Source organism: Pelodiscus sinensis, chromosome 16 (assembly GCF_049634645.1).
Source record: "Pelodiscus sinensis isolate JC-2024 chromosome 16, ASM4963464v1, whole genome shotgun sequence".
Taxonomy (NCBI): domain Eukaryota; kingdom Metazoa; phylum Chordata; order Testudines; family Trionychidae; genus Pelodiscus; species Pelodiscus sinensis.
Genome location: NC_134726.1, coordinates 23,242,023 through 23,264,553, shown reverse-complemented (window position 1 = coordinate 23,264,553; position 22,531 = coordinate 23,242,023). Strand labels below are relative to the sequence as shown.

Below are 22,531 nucleotides of genomic sequence, written 5' to 3'. Positions count from 1 at the left end.
ACACAGAGGTACAAATATGACATGCAAAACAGGTCATAATTTCAACTAAGTACAGTTAAGCAAAGAGATTTACAACACTTAGTTGTCTAATGTTCTTGCCTGATTGGTAAGGGTACGTCTACACAGCAGGGCTAAAGTCGAATTAAGCTATGCAACTTCAACAACTTCAATTGGGTAACTTCAATCTAAGTAGCTTAATTTGTCTTTTGGCACTGTCTACGCAGCAGGAAGTCGAAAGAAGAACACTCTTCCTTCGACTTCCCTTACTCCTTGTGAAATGAGGGTTACCATGAGTGGGAGCAAGAAGTCCTCCAGCTCCACATTATTTCAAAATAAAAGCTAGTAGTGTATACACGCACAATGTTGTTTTAGAATAACATCAGTTATTCCAAAATAATGCTGCTGTGTAGACGTACCCTAAGTTATTACTGTAAGGAAGCGAATGTTCTAACCCAGGAGGTAAAATATTAATAGCATATTAGTAAGGCTAAGATTTTGTAATGGCTATTTTTAGTAAAAGTCACAGGTCATGGGCAATTAACCAGAAATTCATCGAAGTCTGTATCCTGTTCCTATTTTTGCTTTTAAGGTGCAAGAAGATGGTTCCTGCTTCAAAGAGGCTTACAATACATCGGTCTTCTAATGTTCTTACATTGTCTCTGAAACGGTTTTCAAATTTTAGTGGCGGAAAAATTACCAAGGTACATAAAATGGTCTGCATTTTTTAATATTTAGATGTTCTAATATCAAATAACCATACAAAGCCAGTCTTTTCCTCTTTTAGTACTAGTAGAGTTCCATTTTAACAATACATATGAAACCAACAATAAACCCCCTCCTCTGCCTTTCGAGAGCTGCCTTTTTAGCACACCATTCTGCAGTTCAGTATACCATTCAGTGTTGGACATTTGGGAACCTATCATTTACCAAATTAAACTGAATCCTCATTTTTGTTTTATTTGTACACTTTGGACTCATGTGTAAATAGTTTTAGAAATGTTTCTACCTTAGCATCTGAAATCTTTCTTAAACTTCCTATAATTGTTCATAACATATTTCAACAAAATTTGAGCCTTCTCTTCTATTTCTGTTTAGGATGTGAAATATCCTGAGTATCTGGATATTCGACCATATATGTCTCAACCAAATGGAGACCCAATTATTTATGTTCTATATGCAGTCCTGGTGCATACTGGTATTAACTGTCATGCAGGACACTACTACTGCTATATAAAGGTAATGATAAACATCTTTTTCCTTTTTAATAAACAGATTTTTTTTTTAATCTCACAAGCTTTCAAAAATAAGCATTGGAGACATTAATTTCTCATTCTTGTCTTCATCAATACAACCTTTACTGTGAGAGGCAGACTGTTTGTTTAGCTCTATCTTGATAGGTTCCCATCCATATAAGGTCACAGAATCTTGCATACATTTTTTGTCATCCTCCTAAAGAAATTCCCTTTATTCCTTTATTACTTTTTGGATGTGGATTGTCCCAAGGGAGTCTCAGAACTACCCAAATTATTTCTATTAATTAAAAACAGTGAGTCTTCCTGTGTTCTTTTTAAAGCTATCTCAGACCATCATCCTAGTGCTACTGAATCCTTTAATTTTGTTTAGCTTTTAGTGTTAGGACCAGGACACTTCTCCCTATTAGTTGGATCATCTGTTCTCACATCTGTCTGTCTAGAAACATTCTTCATTGTAGAAGGCCTCTCCTGTTAGGAACTTTTCTGCTCAATTCAGGTTGGAGATGAAATTCCTCCATTTAACTAACAAGACTTCTTCCGTGTTGTGCAAGTATGGATTATCAGTTATGCTAGCAAGTTTACAACTAGGTTCCCAGTCCTGCAATTTTCTAGTTGGAGGTTTTCAGAGGCCCACAAGTGCTTGACAGCAAAATTTTGTGGATGCTCTTAAGGGATTTTTCTGTTGTTTAAAAAGGATTTTCTAAGTTAGCAAGATCCTCTGCCAGTGTTTGTGCCTATCTTTTGTTTAGGTAGTAAACTTATTGGGACAGGGATGGTGGCTTCCTTTGTGTCTTACAGAGTGCAGTTTGAGTGCTTACTGAATAGTAAATGATTACTGGTGGTCCTTTCACCATCAGACTTTAGAAGCATCCAGCAGGGACCATTGTTGTAATGCCCTTCACTAAAACCCGACTGAGCTACTAGAAATTTATAATAGGATAAATAAGAGTAAAAGGAAGGGTTAGGTTACAGACAAATCAAAATTCTCTGCATCTAATCCCAATTCCTCATCTTATTTTCATTTTACTAATTCAGAAATTAAATACTGCCAGGATACATATAATAAAACTTTTATGGATTTTGAGAATCCTGGGAATGTTGTCATGTGATTGAGTATCTCTCAATCTTCCTCTTTCCTGGTATCTCATCTCCCTCTGTGGGTCCTGTAGTCCTGGGGCCCCTCAGATAGAGAGGGATTTATTTATTTGTCAGCATCTAGAAACTCATTAGTTTAAGCCTGATGCTGTTCTAATGTGCACATGGTGCAATAGCTTTACAAACTGAGTATGGAGCAGAAGAGTGGAATTCACTTAAATAAGTCAGGCAACAGATGTGCTTGATTTGAGGAAATATAGAGGCATGTAGTGCATCTCTTAAACTCTCTGCAGGTCTCTGAGGTGAGCATTACCTTGGCACCAAATTGAGCCATTGATGCTCAAAATATGAGACTGCTCTGACGAGAAATGTCTTAAATTTATCTAAACTAGGAAACTTTATAAAGTTAAATCTAGCAAATCTCACACTTTGCCCTAAGTCAGATGATACAGCACACATGCTTTGAGCTCTGAGGCAACAGAGAAAGTACTAAGGTAGTTGGGGTCTATGCTTTGTTTAGTCTTGTGTGCTGAATGGGTACCATTACAAGGAAGCAGTCCTGCAGCTCTATAAAGCATGGTTTTAAAGAGGATTCTGCTTGATTAAGGCATCAGGAAATCATCACTGAAATGAGAACCATGTAGGCCCTTAAAGAATAAATTGTTTAACAAGTTGACTACTGTAATACACTCATGTAAATTAGCCCCTTCTGCCTGCTTCATAAATGGTTATACTCCTGGCAAGACTCTGAGAATCTTTCTCTTAGAATATTTATTTAAAAATTTACTCTTGCAGAGATTGTGTTTACTAAGCAAAATATTTACCTGGTTTCACAGAATATTTACTCCTTTTTAATTTTGTTTTTCTCACATGTTCTCTTTCTCTTGAAGATTTGACTGACTTAGAGTTTTGCTTTCATGAGAAACTAATTAACCTGAATCTAAAACATAGTTTCTCCCTCCATGCAGCTCTCCCTTCAGCTCTTCATGGCTGTCTGTAAAAGGACTCTTCCATAGTGACATACTCAACAAAGACCCCACTCGTGTAATGCATTCTTAATTCTGCTCCTTTTCAGAACCAATAAGGTTGCAGTATTCTTTTTGCTAACTGCCTATAAAATAGTGTGATAGTTCATGGGACAGGATATGTGGACATCTATAGAAAAACTTGACCATAAAACTAGTCACTTCCTAATCCCCCGTTCGAGGGCGGGGTGTTAGCGTATGATATGAAGCAATGGGTTTATATATCTTATAAAATGTTTATTCTGTTGTATCTATTGGTATTCACATCTGTAGAAACCTTGATTGCTTTTTCACATTCTCCTAAATTCTTGGCCTCTATCTTGTGAATGTGAATTCCATAGATTATATTGTGTTTTTATTAATTATGGATTTGCCAGTTTTATTTAATGCCCCTTTATTGTAGTATATGTGGTTTGTTGTGTGGGTCCTTGAAAAGATAGTGTTTTTAGCAAAAGAGATCTTCTCTAAAAAAATAAAACAACTTTTGAGAACAGTTCCCTTGCTAGAGTAAAGTCTGCACTAGTGAAGGGGAATATCACTAACATTTGCTAGTGATTAACAAATCTCTCTATATGAGATTTAATTTTTTAAAAAATCATTATTGTACATAATGCAAATGACTATATTTCAGAGTGCTCTTTATTTTTCAGTTAATTAGGTATGTGTGTTGTTTGTTTTTTTAGCAGATGTAACTGATTTAAAAGATGTCATTGATTTATTTGCAGGCCAGTAATGGGCATTGGTACCAGATGAATGATTCTATTGTATCCAACAGTGACATCAAATCTGTCCTTAATCAGCAAGCTTATGTGCTCTTCTATATCAGGTAATATCAAGTACCAAAACATGTTCAAGATTCAGTTACTTTCTTGTCCTTCATATTTTTTCTTCTTGTGGTGAAAAAAGTTCAATTTGGTTAATCATCTCTGTCTACCATAAAACTCCACCTATAGTTTAAGCTATAGAACTTGTCCTTCCCTGTCTGGCCTAATTTTTTTTTCTTTTCTTTTTTTTTGGGGGGGGGGGAAATGTAAAGTTAAATATCTGTCATCCTACACCCACACTGAAAAAACTATCTACAGAGTGAAAGGATGTATCTATAATTCCATCTTTTTTAATCATCTGGATTAAATGCTGTATAATTGGTTGACTCTAGGGGTGAGGCCACATCTGGAGTATTGTATCCAGTTCTGGGCCCCCCAATACAAAAGGATGTGGACACATTGGAGAGGGTCCAGCGGAGGGCAACCAAAATGATTAGGGGGCTGGAGCATATGACCTATGAGGAGAGGCTGAGGGAGTTGGGTCTGTTTAGTCTGCAGAAGCGAAGAGTGAGGGGGGATTTGATAGCAGCCTTCAACTTCCTGAAGGGAGGTTCCAAAGAGGATGGAGAAAGAAGTGACAGATGGCAGAACAAGGAGCAATGGTCTCAAGTTGTGGTGGGAGAGGTCCATGTTGGCTTTTAGGAAAAACTATTTCACTAGGAGGGTAGTGAAGTACTGGAATGGGTTTACCTAGGGAAGTAGTGGAGTCTCCATCCCTAGAGGTGTTTAAGTCTCGGCTTGGCAAAGCCCTGGCCAGGTTGATTTAGTTGGGATTGGTCCTGCCTAGAGCAGGGGGCTGGACTTGATGACCTTCTGAGGTCTCTTCCAGCTCTATGGTTCTATGATTCTATGAAATTGAGGTGTGATGAGTGTTGTGAAGTTGAGTTGCTGTTTGGGGTTGGGAATTATAACAGGAGATCTATTATGTAGCTTACAATTTGTAGCCTTCGTTAAAGATTATATAAAAAACAGATTTATATAAAGTATTATTGTATCCCTGCACAGATTCAAGAATGTGCATCTGCAAAAATGATCAATGGATGCAGATACCTGTGGATATAAAGCAGATATCTTCTAATTTGCAGGTTTCTAGATACAAAATTTGTATTTGCAAAAATGAGCCGTGGATATCTGCATCCGCATCTGCAGATATAAAGTGGATATGAGAGCATTTGCAGGGCTCTTATATGGTGGGATGTGTCTAAAGCCTAGGCTAAGCAAGAGAACAAATTGACTGAATGAATAAATGAAGTTGTTTCTTTAGGTCCAATGATACGAAAAATGGAGAACACACCCATTCCATTCATACACCAGGACAGTCTTCTCCCCGTCCAGTTATCAGTCAACAGGTGGTTAATAGCAGGCAGGGAGCATCAGGATTTATTGGACCACAACTTCCTCCTCACATGATTAAGGTAATCTTCATATGTAGATAATATCATCAACTTGATGGCAGGACTTTTGTAAACAGCCCTTGTTCATCTTTTATAAATGTTCAGGATCTCGGATTTCTTTTTCCCTACTATATTGGCTCTGTGCACAGTGCTTTCTGCAACCTAAGCAGTTGGAAACACTGTAATAGAGGCAAATACTGAACTGTGCAAATATTACTCCCCATTGCTTCAAACTATGTGCAAAAAGTATTCAGAAAATGACATATACTTGAATTTATTAAAACTAAAATAATTTTAAAACTCCAACTTAACTTTATTTATGATGTTTCATCTTTTGCACTTCAGTTCAGACTGAAACCAGACTGATTATGTTCTCAGTTATTAGTACAAATGTTTAACGGTTTGCAAAAATAGGGGGCTTGTTTGGATTTTTCTTTTGTATCTAACAATTAACAAAGAATTGCAGTCAACATTAACGTTTTCAAAAAAAAATGTGAACACTGAAAATCTGTGAACAAAAATGTGAGCACTGAACTACTGATAAGATTTATATATCAAATCGGAGGTGTTTTTTGCTTAGCCACTGAGGCAATTTGTGGAAACATCAAATAAGCTCTTAATGTCTTGGGATATTAGATACTGTCTATCCATATGCAAACATTTTCATAGTAACCTCTTTGTAATTACAGAATTCCAATCATTTAAATGGAACTGGATCACTAAAAGAAACTCCAAGCAGTTCTGTGGCAAGTGCTAGCAATGTTACCCTAAACAGACCAGCATCAGCTCCACCTTCAACTTCTATTCAAAACTGGACAATTAACAGATCTACTACTCCTGACCCCTCAAAAAAACAGAAAATCACTATCAGTATTCACAATAACAAATTGCCTACTCGCCAAACTCTCTCTCAATCCAGCCTTCATAATTCTTTGGAGAATCTCAACAAGCCTGTTGCTTCATCCACAATTACAAATTCCTCTGCAGCAAAATCTACCTCAAATGCACCTACAGTGTCAGTTGCTATGAAAGTATCTAAGCAAACAGCTCCTAGCGAATCTTGTTCTAAGCCATTATTGAATGGCAATTCTAAACTAAACTCTAGTACATTGGTCCCTTACGGTGCAGAATCTTCAGAAGAATCTGATGAGGAGTCGAAGGGATTAGTTAAGGAGATTGGCCACTCAAAATCTTTTAATGGAATTTTGATTGGAAATGTAGTTAGTACATTACAGAACTCCTGTTCTTCCTGTCAAGATGCTAAAGAGGCTGTATCCCAGCATGAACTGCCAAAAAATGTTACCGTTAATGGTGCTATCAGTATAGATAATGATCCTGAAATAAATGGATTGAAATTTGACGAATCTACTTGCCAAGTCAAGCCTGTTAAATCTACAGAAGTTTCATTTTCTAAAGCGAATGGATTGCATGGAAAAGTGAGTTTTACATTTTTCTTCTAGAATGTCTCTTTGTGGCAGTTTATAAATACGACTGTGATGTGTTCAACATTAAAATATTCCTAATCTGGACAAAATTCAGAGGAAAATATGCGACACAGACTGTAGTCATTGTGATGTGGTTCCCTTAGATCTTACATACTAAGCAGGGATAAGCTGAGTCAATACTTACAGATGGGGAAATGAGATTTGCAAGATTGAGAGAGGATGCTTCTCTCAGTAGTGTCTAATATTTAGAATTTATATAATGTTTTTCGACACAGTGAGGTAGGTATACTAAGCATTATGTTGTGCTTGGATACTAGAGAAGTAGGTATGCTAAATACAGGCAGTCCCCGACTTACGCAGATCCGACTTATGTCGGATCCGCACTTAAGAACGGGGCTTTTCTCGCCCCGGAGCTCACGGGCGGCGGGACCACCCAGAGCGCAGCAGTCCCGCTGCCGCGTCCTCCGGGGTGAGAAAAGCAGCTCCAGGTCTCCCTGGTGTGCTGGGGGGCACTCCCCAGCACAGCAGGGAGACCCGAGCAAAGCCGCACAGGCGGGGGACCCTGCCGCCTGTGCGGCTTTGCTCTGGGGCAAAGAAGCAAAGCCGCACGAGCAGCCAGGGTCCCGCCGCCTGCGGCTTTGCTCGGGTCTCCCTGCTGTGCTGGGGGGGGAGGGGGCGCAGCTAGTGTGCCCCCTCCCCCCCAGAAGACCAGGTTTTTGTTGCGGGACACCTGGGGTAGAGCAGCTGGGGTGCTGCCGGGTTGGTCCTGCGGGGACCTACCCAGCAGCACCCCAGCTGTTCTGTCCCAGGAGTCCAGATTCAGCCGCTGTTGAAACTGATCAGCGGCTGATTCCAGGAAGCCGGGGCAGAGCAACTCTGCCTAGGGCTTCCTGTAGTCAGCCGCTGATCAGTTTCAGCAGCGGCTGAATCTGGAGCCAGTTCCGACTTACATACAAATTCAACCTAAGAACAAACCTATAGTCCCTATCTTGTACGTAACCCGGGGATTGCCTGTACCTATCTATAATTCCATCTGTGATCTGGGAAAACAGAAACATGGAGAGGTTGTGATTTACTCTGGGCTGTATGGCAAGTCAGGTTTAGGATCTGGGCTGTAAACCACCCTGCTTTTTCATGAGGGCTGATGTTTATGTAAATCTTTGAGGTACTAAGTGCTTGTTGGGGGAGGAATTGTATTGTTAAGTATGCAGTCTTTCAGATGAGGCAAAAACTGTAGTGCTGAACATCAAATAACTTAAATGTGTAGTATTGTACTCAGTTTTCCTTTTTTGTAAATTGAAGTGCAGTGTTGTTAATGCTTGTGATATTGAACATTCAGGCACTGTGCCTATAGTGATCCATGTGTATAATTTTGCATGCCTGGATGTAACTAGAAAGCTCTCAAGGCTTTTTGGGATGAGATACAAATTTATATACGATCGCTATCATTTTATGTTTTAACTGGTACTTTTTAATTGTAGATAATACCTACAGTTTTGCCACCAGTTCCTGAGGATAGAATGTTAGAGTCTTTCCGGTATAAGCAGTTGAAAAGCTTGTCAGAAGAAATAAGGTAAAATAATATGCTTTGTCCAAATTAAAATGCCATACAAGTTTTTTATTATGAGTGTACTAATTCTTAATACTTAAATGGAAAGATTTAGATTACTGTAGGAATATCGTAATGAAAGAACAGAACCTGTGTTTGGCATTGTCCCTATTATTCCTGTATTAAAAACCTATTGATGCCTCATGTAAAACTTTGGAAAAACATTCTACATAAAAAACATTTTGTCGTATTGTCTATATTTTCTATATTCCTCTTCCCCTTCTTTTCACTCCTAGGAATGCATGCATGAACACAATATCTATTTATTAGTGTGGGTATAAGTATTTTTGGTTTACCACACTTCTAAATCATGGGCAGGTCATTAGGAATAATCCCAGCTACTTTGCTAGGACGCTGACCAGGTGAGTGTAAATTCCTGCCACCTTCCTTCCTGACCTCTGGGAAGGAGGGAGAGGGGAAGGGCAACCATAGCAAGTATGATCATGAGTGTAAGGCCTTTTCTCTATTTACTGGAGGGTTGACACTTCAGCGACTGATCTTCTGGAGTTCGATTTAGCAGATCTAATAAAGACCCGCTAAATTGAACCCTGAGGGCACTGCTGTTGTGAAGAGTAAGGAAGGTGATGGGAGCATTTCTCCCGTCAACCTCCCAGTGTGGGAACATCCCAGAAAATCGATGCAAGGTATGTTGACTCCAGCTACACAATTCATGTACTTGGAGTTGTATATCTTGTATCGATTTTTCTCCACCAGTGTAGACCTGGCCTAAGCAGCAAGTAGATGTAGAGGAAGTAGGAGAATTGACAGGATAGTTGCCCATGAAGTGTTGTACTTAGAAGAGCAAGCAAAAGAGCCTTCCTCATGAGGAGGCAATATAATTTGATGTGTTTCTAAACAGAATGTCTTTCAGAGCTTTCCAGGAGTCAGATGTTTACAGATGAAAAGGACTGAACTCTTAAAAATTGTCTTGTTGAGTGTTTGTGACTTTCATCAGAAATAAGACAAATATATTTCTATTTTGTGCAGTGCAACTGGACTTGAAAACACTTCTGAGAATGATGGTCATGTAGAAACTTCAGTCAGTGGCAACAGTCCTGTTTCCTGTGAGAAGTCTAGTAAAGTTCCCGCTAACCTTTCCTGCAATGTCCAGAATTCCTTTACTGAATCAGATCTTGAGACTATTTCTACCAAAGAAGAAATTGCTGAAAGTATTGTATCAAAAACTGAGAATGCACATTTTGATATCAGTGGACAGTGTAACACTAAGAAAATATCCATGGGAGTTGATGATGAATTCTCTAAACAATGTGATACCAAGGATTATACAGATAAGATAAGAGGACCACAAGAAGTAAAAATGACTTTGAAGGAAAGTCCTCTGCATATCAGAGGTTCTGCTGAGACTGCAGAGAAATTGGGGCAAAGCCCCTTCATAAAGTCCGACAATGAATGTAGTTCTATAAAACTTACAACTCTAATTATTATAGATAAATGCCAAGAAACAAAGGAGAGTGGTAATAATTATACAGATGTACCACCTACTAATGACACTTCTACAAAGTTGGATAACATTTTAGAGAGTAATTATTCTAAAGAAAACGATGGACTGAGTGGTAATGAAAAATGTCAAGAAAATAAGGATAAGAAAAAATTTAAGTCTCATTCTCCAATGAAGAAAAGAATTTGCTCCCCCAAAAAAATTGACAAAGGGCACTACCGTGCTAAAAGGCAGCGTTCTGAAAGCGTAGAGCAGGAGAAGCAAACCAGAAACAAACCAGATGCCAAAAAAAGGCATTCCTACAACAAAGAGAGTACAAAGCAGGGTTGGTATAAACAGGAGCACTCCAGTGGAAATAAGCACAAAGTTATGCATAGAGAAAGAGACAACCCTGATAATGACAGAAGTTTAGGAAAATATACCAATTACAGATCTCGAAGTAGAGGAAAAACTGATCATGAGAAGAATAGATATTGCCATTCTAAAACAGAAGGATCTTGGAGTAGGGAAAGATATTGCCAAGATTTACCAAGGAGATGGGATAAGTGCAGATATTACAATGATTATCCTCCTTATGCAGCAAGAGGTAGCAGAGAGAGAAAATTCATTCATGGGGACAGAGACTATGATAAATCAAGTCAGAGTTACAACAGTAGGTCATATAGGGATGATTATTACACAAGAAGATGGAATCATGAACCAGTAGCTAAAGAGAAACATTTCAGTAGCTCCAAAATAGATTATCATTGGTCAGCTCCCTCTCAGCACTCTGAAAAATATTCCCATGAAAAATGTGCACCTATGTCTGAAGAAAACAATTCAAGTTTTGAAACCTCTTGCCACAAATCTGAATATCTAAACGACAGAAAAAGAAAATGTGCGAGTCTAGAAAGTAGTGACAGTAATATGGAAAAGAAACGCAGAAGAAGTTTGCAGAGTGAGCCAATGGAAGAACAAAGAGTGAAAAAACACAAAAAGTCAAAGAAAAAAAAGAAATCCAAAGATAAACACCGAGAGAAAGATGATCGGTAAGCAAGACAAACTTTCAGTTACAACGTTCTAAATAAACTCCTCTTCCAAATTTGTGTCTGGATATTTCCCTGGTCTTCCTTTTTTCCTTCCATTGCTTCTGAGCCAATTGTACTGTAAAGTCCATTAGGGAAGATCACGATGTTAGTTTGATGTTTCTTACATAGACGGGATCAAACCATGTTGAGGTTTGAGAGTGCGTTGGAACAGGATCAAACAAATAATGTTTATAATTGTCTGCTAACAGATCCTAAGTTTATTGTACACTTTCAAAACAGGCTATGGTCAACCTTAGGTAGGCAGGTCATGACAAAAAAAACTTTTCTTCCCAAAGTAGCAATGGGCTACATTTTGTTCACACCAAATGTTAGCCTAAAATAGAGAGAATGCAATCATGCAGCTTTTTTTTTTTTTTTTTTTTAACTGAATGGCTTGTTACAAGTCTAGATGGGTGTTGAATACACAGGACCAGTTCATGTGTATAGGAAGACGAGGTTTAGAGACATGTTAATGCAGGGGTGGACAATAATTTTTAATAGGAGGCCACTCCCAAGATTTTTGTAAGTGGTCAAGTGCCATACTTCTATTCAGGTGGTGCAGAGTCTGGGACGGAGGTTGGGTTGCAGAAGGGAGCTTGAGGTAGGAGACTAGACTGCAGAGAGGACATGGGGTCTGTGAAGGTATTTGGGTGAAGAAGCATGTTGTGATCAGATGCAGAGGCTTGGAGTACAGGGTCTGGGAGGGAGTATGGGTGCCAGAGATTATTCTGACTGGGGGAGGGGTATGAGAGGGGGGTGCATGGTCTGTGAGAGAGTTGTGACTTGGGAGAAGGGGGAAAAGAGGTGCAGAGAATTTGAATGGTGACATGGGGCAGGTGAATAGGGTGCAGGATCAGGGAAAGGGTATGGATGCAGGAGAGGATGTAGGAGAGATTGTAGGGTTTGGGAGGGAATTGTGACCATGGGGAGATGGGGTACTAGGCGGTGACCTGAGTTGGTAGTTGGGAGGAGAGAGGAAGTGGGGTGCCAGAGGCAGGCTCTGGCTGGGAGGCACTTACCTAAAAGGCTCCCAGTCAGCAATCCTGCAGGAACCTGAGACATAGCCTCTTTGCCTGTCTTCTGCCACCCAGGTCAGAATGGCTGGCTGCTCCATGTGGCTCTGCTCCAGCAAGGGGATGGAGAGGAAGGAGGCTTTGCATGCTGCCCCAGCCAAATTTCTCAGCTCCTATTGGCTGGAAACTGGCCAGTGGGAGCTGAGAGATTTTGCTGGGGGGTGGGGACAGCATTTGAAGCCTCATGCAGTCAGAGCAGAGAGCAGCCAGCTGTTTAAACAGGTGTGAGCTGCTCTAAGAGTCCTGGCGAGAAGGTTGTGGTTGGATTTGGTTCGCACGGTGCATGTGCTAGTGCTTCTCTGCCTTTGTTCTTCAACAATACCACCTGTATTTTTGTCGGGGGGGAGTGCAGTGAATACAGCATAACTTAAGGTAAAAGTTACAGGGAAATGTTAATGCATCTGAATCTTTTGAGTTAATTCTGAGGTCCTCCACCTGGACTTCACTACTCTTAGCAAATCCTGTTGAAAAATCTCCCTCCCTGAGAAGGTTCATGGTTGCAGTGGGGTTCTTGCTTGCACAGGGTAGCAAATCCCAGGCAGCCCGTGGAGCTACCTTTTATTCTACAGCCGTCCCTCCCCCAACTACACTCATCTGCAGGCCTTGAAACCCCTTCTGTCTCCTACCAAAACCAGTAATATCCTCTTGGATTTCATTGCAGAAAAGGAAACTTTGAGCAAGTCATAACTTTATTTAGTCATTGTGTGATAAGTCTGGGTGTGTTTATACAGAGGCCCCTCCAAAAGTCAGAATTACAAATGAAACGTCAGAAAGATGGATTTAAAATTGCTTAGAATTCCTGCATTACAGAAGTGTGTGCTAGGAAAACAAGGTAGAAAATTTGTCTATCTTCCCAGGTGATTATGTGAACCTTAATGCTAATTTAAGGGAACATAGTCCTGGGTTTTGTTGTGTTTGCAACTTTAACTGTGCAGCCATTATGGCACCTTACTGTTCAGCAGTATTAAATGATATGCTTTCCTGTCATAGCAAATAAATTACATTATATTTTGACCCATTTACAGACAGTCTTATGTTTTAGGTCCACTTTCATATTTATTCTTACTTGCTAGATGATAATATTTAAAATCAAATCTCTATATGTATTTTGGAGTTAGTCTGTTTGTCAGTTTATTCAGGAACTCCTCCTAAAGCATAAGTCCTAGGATCACCAAATTTGGTATAAAGATTCCTCTTACCCTAACTTAAATCAAGGTCAGGGTTTTGTTGTGCCTGGAAAACAGGAAGTGCTGGGAATGGGACTATTTCCCATAATATGGAAAGGGAGGGGGCACAGAGAGAAGGAATGCAAAAGGGAAGGATACAGGGGAGGGATGCGATACTGAATGCACCCACCAAAAGAGTGGTAGTAGGGCTGGGGCTCTGCCATTTGCCTACCAACACACCAGTAAGGAGCTCCCTTTCCCAAACCTGGAGCCTACCTGCCTGTGGAGAGCCTGCAGGCCGTGGGGGGAGGCCTTTGGAGGATGGGACAGCCCCCAGAGCCTGGACCCTCCCCTGACAGCAGGCTGTGGGGGGGGGCAGCTGAAGTGGGAGATACCCTGGAGCCTCCCCGCGCCCCGACAGCCTGCAGGCTTCGAGGAGGGAAGCCCTTGGAGCCTCAGGCCCCCAGACAGCCTGCAGACTACAAAGAAGAGCCACTGAAGGGGGCAGCAGCCTCCAGAGTCTCACCCTCCCCCAGACGGCTTGTAGGCAGGGGGTGCTGAAGGCGGTGTTAGCCTCAGGAACTTGGTTTTCCCCACACCCACAGACAGCCCACAGGCTGAGAGGGAGGAAGTCCCTGGAGCCTTGCCTCACCTTCCCTACACCCAGGCTGCAGGGAGGTGCTGCTGGAGAGGGTGGCAGCCTCTGGACCATCATCCTTCTAGGCAGCCTGCAGTGTTCCATGGGGACAGCTGGCGGGGTGGCAGCAGAAGGTAGGATCCCCTGGAGCTTTGCTCCACCCAACAGCTTGCTGGACAGGGGAGCCACTGGAGTGGGGGTGCTGAAGGGGAGGAAACCCCCAAAGCCTGGTCTTTTCCCTCCCCCCCCTCCAAGATAGGGGGCCAGCTGCAGGGAGGGAGCAGAACCTGGAGACTGGTTCCTTCTCAGACAGCCTGCAGGCCAGGGAGGGAGGTGCTGGAGGCTAGAGACAGCCCCAGGAGCCTTGCCCCCATCAGCTTTTAGGCCGCATGGGGGTCTACTGGGGATGGGCAGCCCCCAGAACCTTCCCCCCCCCCCAAGCCTATAGGTCATAGAGGAGGTCACTGGAGGGGACAGCAGTCTCTGGATTCTGGTCCTTTCCATCCCAGACATCCTGCAGGCTGCATAGGGGGAAGCCTAAAATCCCCACCCCCAAGGCAGCCTGCAGGCTGTGGGGAGAGGCTTATGGAAGGGCCAGTAGCCTCTGGAGTATTAACCTGTCCCCCCCCCGTCCCCATCCCCAAGCAGCCTGCTGTGTTCCAGGGGAGGCAGCAGAAGGGGGAAGCCCTTGGAGCTTTGCCCCCCACCCAACAGTTTGCTGCAAGAGGAGCCACTGAGGGGGGAGACCACTGGATGCGGGGGGGGGGGGGGCTGCTCAAGGGGATGAAGACAGGCTGCAGGGGGTCAGCTGTAGGGGGGAGTAGCACATGGAGACTGGTTCCTTCAGCCTGCAGGCTGGGGGTGGGACCCAGTTAACCATTCTTTACTTCCCATTCCCTTGTTGCAAACTGGGCTCCAGAATGACAGCCCTGCTGTCTGACTCTGGAACAGTACAGGAAGCAGGCACTGTAATCCAGTTATCTCCTCCTTATGGGGAAAGCTGGACCACAAGTGGCAGCTGTTGGAAGGGTAGAGGAATAGAAAACAAATTTGAAATACCTGGTTTTGGCAAATTGCTAAATTCTATGGCATCTTTGAATATTCCATGACCACATATTTGCAAGTCTAGAGGATCCTGACAGATGTGTATGTTTTATGCTGTCTGCGGGTTCAAGCAGGCATTGGCCTGCTACCTGTTTACATTTCAAGGTTATTTTCCTTAACCATAGAGATAAGAAATATAATTTCTTTTAAATGAAAACTCAAGATTTTTTTTAATCAATTTTTGCAGCAACATCTGAATTCTGTAGTCCCAGCAATCACTGAATACATAGATCTCTGTATGTAACTCATTCAACTGTTCACGGCTGCATTCTAATAGTAAAGAGTGCCTATGAACATTAATACATATCATTTTGTATTTGTTTACAGTAGCGTAATACGTATACCTGCATTAAACTGTAAAAGTAATAACTCCCAGTGACAGATTGAAAATTTCTCTTCCCCATTGTTTTGCTCTCCCTTTTGATTAGAAATTTAAAGCAAGTATGTAGCAGTCATGGAGAGTGAAGACATGGACAAGTTCCTCTCTTAATAAGCTGTGCTTTCCCTTTGGAGGCAAAGGAAGCAAATTGTGTCTGATTCTTAGGGATGTTAGGAAACAAGTAAATAGCTAATCGTATAGTCGATAGAATTTCTGTCGACTACACAATTAGTTGATAAGGGAGGAAGCCTCTGGGAGTTGGTCCTGGCTGCGACTCTGCTGTTTAAAAGTAGTAAGAGCTGGGTGGGCAGGCAGCCTGGCTCCTACTACATTTAAACTGCAGAGCTGCAGCAGGGATAGCCCTTGGATCCAGTGTGAGCCAGGACTGAGCCAGGCTTGCTCAGTCCAAGCTTGTGCCAGGTCCAGCAGCTGCTGTCTGTGGGCGGGTGCGTCAGCGGGGAGCTGGAACCCCCTGTGAACAGGGGCTGCTGCCGGAGTGGCCTCTGGGGCCAGCCCCAGCCACTATGAACAGGGCTGCTCCTTGGGATGCAGAGCAGCCTCTGCCTACGGCAAGCCTGGGCTCACTGTGGGCAGAGGCTGCTTCATGGCAGTCTCCCCTAGTCCCTCCTCCCCTACCTACACTGCTGCCTCTGGGGGAGGGAGGGCAGGCAGCACCACAGAGCCATGCCGGGGGGGAACTGGCTTTTAAGCTGGCTCCCCCCAGCACCAGCTGCTGCTCCCCCGCCCTCTGAGGCAGCAAGTGGAGGGAGGGGAGATGTGAGTAGTCAACTATTTGCATTCATCCTTATTGGTGCTTGCCAGATTGTTTCTAGCTCTTTGGAGGAGGTGTTTTGGTTTTTTTTTTAAATAGACAAACTAAGAGACTGATTCCTTTAAAAAAAAAAAAAGTCACTGTCTGATGATATTTAGACGTACCTCAGAGGGCTGATTTGTAGTGTTTGATAGGTATAGAGTTTGACTGTGTGCGCGTGCGTGTGCGCACGCGCACGCTCATCCTGGAGATAAGGACAAAAATGGGAAACCTAAATAAATGAACTTGGGAGTGAAGCTGAATGCTCAACTCTTTCCTTGTTGCTGAGCATGACTGATCTGTTAGCAGTGGGCATTATCTGATATACTGAGTAGTTCATTGTCTTTCAGCAAAGCAGCAGAGATGTTGGAGTAGGGGAACAGCAGCAACTGTTACAAAAATAAGATGTGCTCTTTATTTTGAGTTTTGGCCAGCTTGATTTTAGTGAAGTGGAGGGCAACCTGCAGTCCATCTGGGGCCTGTGTGCGCTCCTCGACATTTTGTTCACCATTGTCCATTCTCAGGGCTGCCATATTCCACTGATTTCCATCTGCATAGTTTTTTCTTGTGGGTATTGCTAAAGGCCTTAAGAGCCCCCCACTACCAGAGCCCCACTGCACACAACCCCCTAAGCCTTCCCCAGCATCAGCTCCCAATATTAGCCCTATCTCCAGAATAAAGTAAGGGCACATGTAGTGAGATGCATGCTGACTGCACACAACATTGACTGTAAAACAGTGGTTCCCAACTGCTAGCTCGCTGCCGGGCCATGATGGCTCGGGGGGCCAAGGCTGGGGTATACCACTCCCACTGGGGTTGTTGGGAGAGGCATGTCCTGCCGCACCTCTCAGCCAACCAGCACTAGGCAGAGGCAGGGTCTCCTCTCAGCTGCAGAAGAGCAATTCGGTGTACGGAGGGAAGGCTGCACGAAGCCCAGCATGGCAGCCACGACCCAGGCAGTGGCGTTCAGCTGGTGGCAGTGCAGGGCTGAGGGGGGCAGGGCTAGTACTGGGCAGCTCTGGAGATGGGGGCTCTAAGAAGTGGGGGGGCTGGGAGCAGGAGCTCTGAGACAAAGCTAATACTGGGGGGCTCTGGGGCAGGGCTAGTACTAGGGAGCTCTAAGAGGTGCCGGGCTGACACTGGTGGGGCACTAGAGCATCTGGGGTGGGGAGCTGGCACTGGGGGGGCAGGGCTAGTAGTGGGCGGCTATGGGGGCAGGGTTGGCACCAGGGGCTCTGGAGATAGGGCTAATACTGGGAGCTGACACTGGGGAGGGCTCGAGGTTGTGTGCAGTGGGGCTCTGGAAACAGGAGGCTGACAGTGGGGGGGGCCTGGTAGTGGGGGCCTCTTAAGGGGTGGGGACTGGTACTGGGGGGGGACTCTGAGAGCAGGAGGCTGGCACTTAGGGAAGTTGAGTGTGGGGGACTCTCGGGTCAGTGGCTGGTGTTGGGGAGTAGTGAAGGGTTGGGGGGGCTCCAGGGGTTAGGGCTGGTACTGAGGAACTCTGGGGGGTGGACCTTCTGAAAGATCAGTAACATTTTATTTCCATATTAGCATATTTGCATAATAAACATGTAAATCTGCAAACAACATTGCCAGTCCATCAAAAGCTTGTGAATGAGTTTTCCAGTCCGCAGTATAAAATAAATTTTGAACCGCTGCCGTAAAAGACGTGCACTTTTCTCTGCATCCAGTCATAAGTCTACTACAGTTCAATTGGCGCACCCTGTAAATTTTAGGTACAAAAGCACAGTTAAGAAAACTGCCCTATCTTGGGATATCATCTTGGTGATGAGAGTCTTAGAATGATAAAATACTAGGACTAGCAGGGACCTCGAGAGGTCATCGAGTCCAGTCTCCTGCCCTCATGGCAGGACCAAATACTATCTAGACCATCCTTGATAGACATTTACCTAACCTACACTTAAACATCTCCAGAGATGGGGATTCCACAACCTCCTCGGGCAATTTATTCCAGTGTTTGACTACCCTGACATTTTTACTAATGTCCAACCTAAACCTCCCTTGCTGCAGTTTAAGCCCGTTGCTTCTTGTTCTATCCTCAGAGGCCAAGATGAACAAGTTTTCTCCCTCGTCCTTATGACACCCTTTTAGATACCTGAAAACTGCTATCACGTCCCCCCTCAATCTTCTCTTTTCCAAACTAAACAAACCCAATTCTTTCATCCTTCCTTCATAGGTCATGTTCTCTAGACCTTTAATCATCCTTGTTGCTTTTCTCTGGACCCTCTCCAATTTCTCTACATCTTTCTTGAAATGCAGTGCCCAGAACTAGACACAATACTCCAACTGAGGCCTAACCTGCACAGAGTAGAGTGGAAGAATGACTTCTCGTGTCTTGCTCACAACACACCTGTTAATGCATCCCAGAATCATGTTTGCTTTTTTTGCAACAGCATCACACTGTTGACTCATATTTAGCTTGTGATCCTCTATAATCCCTAGATCCCTTTCTGCCATACTCCTTCCTAGACAGTTGCTTCCCATTCTGTATGTGTGAAACTGATTGTTCCTTCCTCAGTGGAGCACTTTGCATTTGTCTTTATTAAACTTCATCTGGTTTATCTCCGACCATTTCTCCAATTTGTCCAGATCATTTTGAATTATGACCCTATCCTCCAAAGCAGTTACAACCCCTCCCAGCTTGGTATCATTTGCAAACTTAATAAGCGTACTTTCTATGCCACTATCTAAATCGTTGATGAAGATATTGAACAGAGCCCATCCCAAAACAGACCCCTACGGAACCCCATTTGTTATACCTTTCCAGCAGGATTGAGAACCATTAATAACTACTCTCTGAGTACAGTTATCCAGCCAGTTATGCACCCACCTTATAGTAGCCCCATCTAAGTTGTATTTGCCTGGTTTGTTGATAAGAATATCATGCCAGACCATAACAAATGCCCTACTAAAGTCTAGGTATACCACATCCACCGTTTCTCCCTTATCCACAAGACTAGTTATCCTATCAAAGAAAGCTATCAGATTGGTTTGACATGATTTGTTCTTTACAAACCCATGCTGGCTGTTTCCTATCACCTTGCCACCTTCCAAGTGTTTGCAGATGATTTCCTTAATTACTTGCTCCATTATCTTCCCTCGCACAGAAGTTAAACTAACTGGACTGCAGTTTCCTGGGTTGCTTTATTTCCCTTTTTATAGATGGGCACTATATTTGCCCTTTTTCTGTCTTCTGGAACCTCTCCTGTCTCCCATGATTTTCCAAAGATGATAGCGAGAGGCTCAGATACAGGCAGTCCCCGACTTACGCACTTACGAACGGGGCTTTCTCGCCCCGGAGGTCGAGGTAGCGGATTGCTACCTGCAAGCTCCTGGGCGAGAGATCCCCGTTCGTAAGCTGCTCCGGTGCCCCTGGTCTGCTGGAGACCGTCTCCAGCAGACCAGGGGCACCGGGCGTGTTCCCGCGCTTCTGAGGCTTTGCCAGAGCAAAGCCTCAGAAGCGCGGGAACCCGCCGCTGCTGCCGCTTCAGTCACGGTGCCTGTGGTCTGCTGGGGACGGTCCCCAGAAGACCACAGGCACCGGGACTGAAGCCGCAGCCGCGGGGGGTCCCGCGCCTCTGAGGCTTTGCCAGAGCAAAGCCTCAGAGGCGCGGCACCCCGCTGCCGCTGCGGCTCTGCTCCCGTATCCCTGGTCTGCTGGGGGGGGAGGGGCGCGGCTACTGTGCCCCCCCCCCAGCAGACCAGGCTTTTGTTTTGGACCCTGGAGCAGAGCAGCTGGGGCGCTGCCGATTGGTCCTGCAGCGCCCTCTGGGCACTACTGGAGCAACCCAGCAGCACCCCAGCTGCTCTGCCCCAGGCGTCCCCAAGTCAGCCGCTGCTGAAACTGACCAGTGCTGACTACAGGAAGCCCGAGGCAGAGTTGCTCTGCCCTGGGCTTCCTGGAATCAGCTGCTGATCAGTTTCAGCAGCAGCTGACTTGGGGAAGCTTGGGGTTCTTAAGTTGAATCTGTATGTAAGTCAGAACTGGCGGTCAGTTTCAGCAGCGGCTGAATCTGGACGCCAGTTCCGACTTACATACAGATTCAACTTAAGAATAAACCTACAGTCCCTATCTTGTACGTAACCCGGGGACTGCCTGTACCTCCTCTATCTGCTCCTTGAGTATTCTAGGATGCATTTCATCAGGCCCTGGTGACTTGCAGGCATCTAACTTTTCTAAGTGATTTTTAACTTGTTCTTTCTTTATTTTATCTTCTAAACCTACTGCGTTTTCACTAGCATTCACTGTGTTAGGCATTGCATTCCGTCGTCAGATTTCTCGGTGAAGACTGAAACAAAGAAGTCATTAAGCATCTTTGCCATTTCCAAGTTTCCTGTTAACTGTTTCTCCCTCCTCATTGAGCAGTGGGCCTACCCTCTCCTTGGTCTTCCTGTTGCTTCTAATGTATTTATAAAATTCTTGTTTCCCTTTATTCCTGTAGCTAGTTTGAGCTCATTTTGTGCCTTTGCCTTTTTAATCTTGCCCCTGCATTCCTGTGTTGTTTGCCTATATTCATCCTTTATAATTTATCCTTCTTTCCATTTTTTTATAGGACTTCTTTTTTATTTTTAGATCATGCAAGATCTCGTGGTCTTTTGCCATATTTTCTCTCTTTCCAAATTCCTACGCGGCAGAATACCTTGCTTTTTGGACCCTTAAGAATGTCCCTTTGAAAAACTGCCAACTCTCCTCAGTTGTTTTTCCCCTCAGTCTTGATTCCCATGGGACCTTACCTATCAGCTCTCTGAGCTTACCAAAATCTGCCTTCCTTAGAATTGTGAACTCTATGATTTCATGATCACTTTAACCCAAGCTGCCTTCCACTTTCAAATTCTCAACCAGTTCCTCCCTATTTGTTAAAATCAAATCTAGAACAGCTTCCTCCTCCCCTCCCCCCGTAGCTTTTTCAACCTTCTGAAATAAAAAGTTGTCTCCAATGCAGTCCAAGAACTTATTGGATAGTCTGTGCCCCGCTGTGTTATTTTCCCAACATATATCTGGATAGTTGAAGTCCCCCATCACCACCAAATCTTGGGCTTTGGATGATTTTGTTAGTTGTTTAAAAAAGCCTCTTCCACCTGGGTAGGTGGCCTGTAGTAGACTCCTAGCATGACATCACCCTTGTTTTTTACCCCTTTTAGCCTAACTCAGAGACTCTCAGCACTTCCGTCTCCCATGTCCATCTCCACCTCAGTCCAAGTGTGTACATTTTTAATATGTAAGGCAACACCACCTCCCTTTTTTCCCGTCTGTGGCCCAATGAGGTGAAGGAGGACCACTCATGCAGCCCACTCACTAGCCTAGCTGGCCCATCACTGTTTTAGTGGACACGTAGCCCAAATTTTTCTTTTTTACGCATGTGTCTAACTCCCTCAAAAGTTAATAAGTTACATCTGTATAAATAAACTATAATCTGTTTGTAACAATAGTGTAAGTATCAGATTTGTTTTCATATTAATTTGTATGCGTTTTTCAGACTGCACCAGGATTCAGACATCTCTGGGGCTGGCTCTGATTCTGACATCCACAAACATAAGAAAAAAAAGAAGAAAAAGAAGAAACATACAAAGAAATCTGAGGACTTTATTGGTAAGAGGCCATTAAAAATTAATGGGATTTCTATTTTTTCAAATAAAGAAAAAACATTTAAAGCCTTTTAAGTGCTACATATAACACATACAGTACATTACATCTTCCAGACACCAAGCAACTCAGCAATGTTGGATAATTTCTTTAGTTTAGTATATTTGTGAAATAAAATATACCAGATTAGTGTGTTTATTTACCCTGGGTTTTTCATTTAGGCAGTTGCTTTCATCAGCATGTTTGTTACAAGAAATTGTGGTGCATCAATTAGGGAGGGGAAGAAAAGCAGTATTTCTATGGTTTATTCTGCCTATGCCAAGCCTACTTAATTTAAATATTTGTGCCTTTTTTTTTTCTGAGCACAGTTAATATTTTTATACTAATTTATGTCCCTTATTGCGGGGGAGGGGGAGGGTGAGGAAGTCCATGAAATTATGTAATCCAGTAAATCTTGACCAACAAAGTCTCTGCACAAATTCATTTGTCATATAAAAAACTATTGATGGCTTAGTTTACCTATAATTATCATGTGGGAAATCAAATTCTAATTCCTCTCTTCTTTCCTGAGCAGGGAAGTGG

At 43.4% G+C, this 22,531-nt stretch overlaps 1 protein-coding gene across 2 annotated transcripts in view; it reads left to right on the top strand.

Moving 5' to 3' along the window:
- The window catches only part of USP42 (ubiquitin specific peptidase 42), a 37,664-nt gene that overhangs the window by 5,238 nt on the left and 9,895 nt on the right, over positions 1–22,531 (top strand). For both annotated transcript variants that reach the window (XM_075899489.1, XM_075899490.1), the window contains exons 8-15: positions 590–701; positions 1,096–1,236; positions 4,099–4,199; positions 5,462–5,612; positions 6,281–7,027; positions 8,518–8,609; positions 9,633–11,132; positions 21,843–21,955. In XM_075899489.1, coding sequence (XP_075755604.1) covers positions 590–701; positions 1,096–1,236; positions 4,099–4,199; positions 5,462–5,612; positions 6,281–7,027; positions 8,518–8,609; positions 9,633–11,132; positions 21,843–21,955 — 2,957 coding nt within the window. The remainder of the gene's footprint in view (positions 1–589; positions 702–1,095; positions 1,237–4,098; positions 4,200–5,461; positions 5,613–6,280; positions 7,028–8,517; positions 8,610–9,632; positions 11,133–21,842; positions 21,956–22,531) is intronic.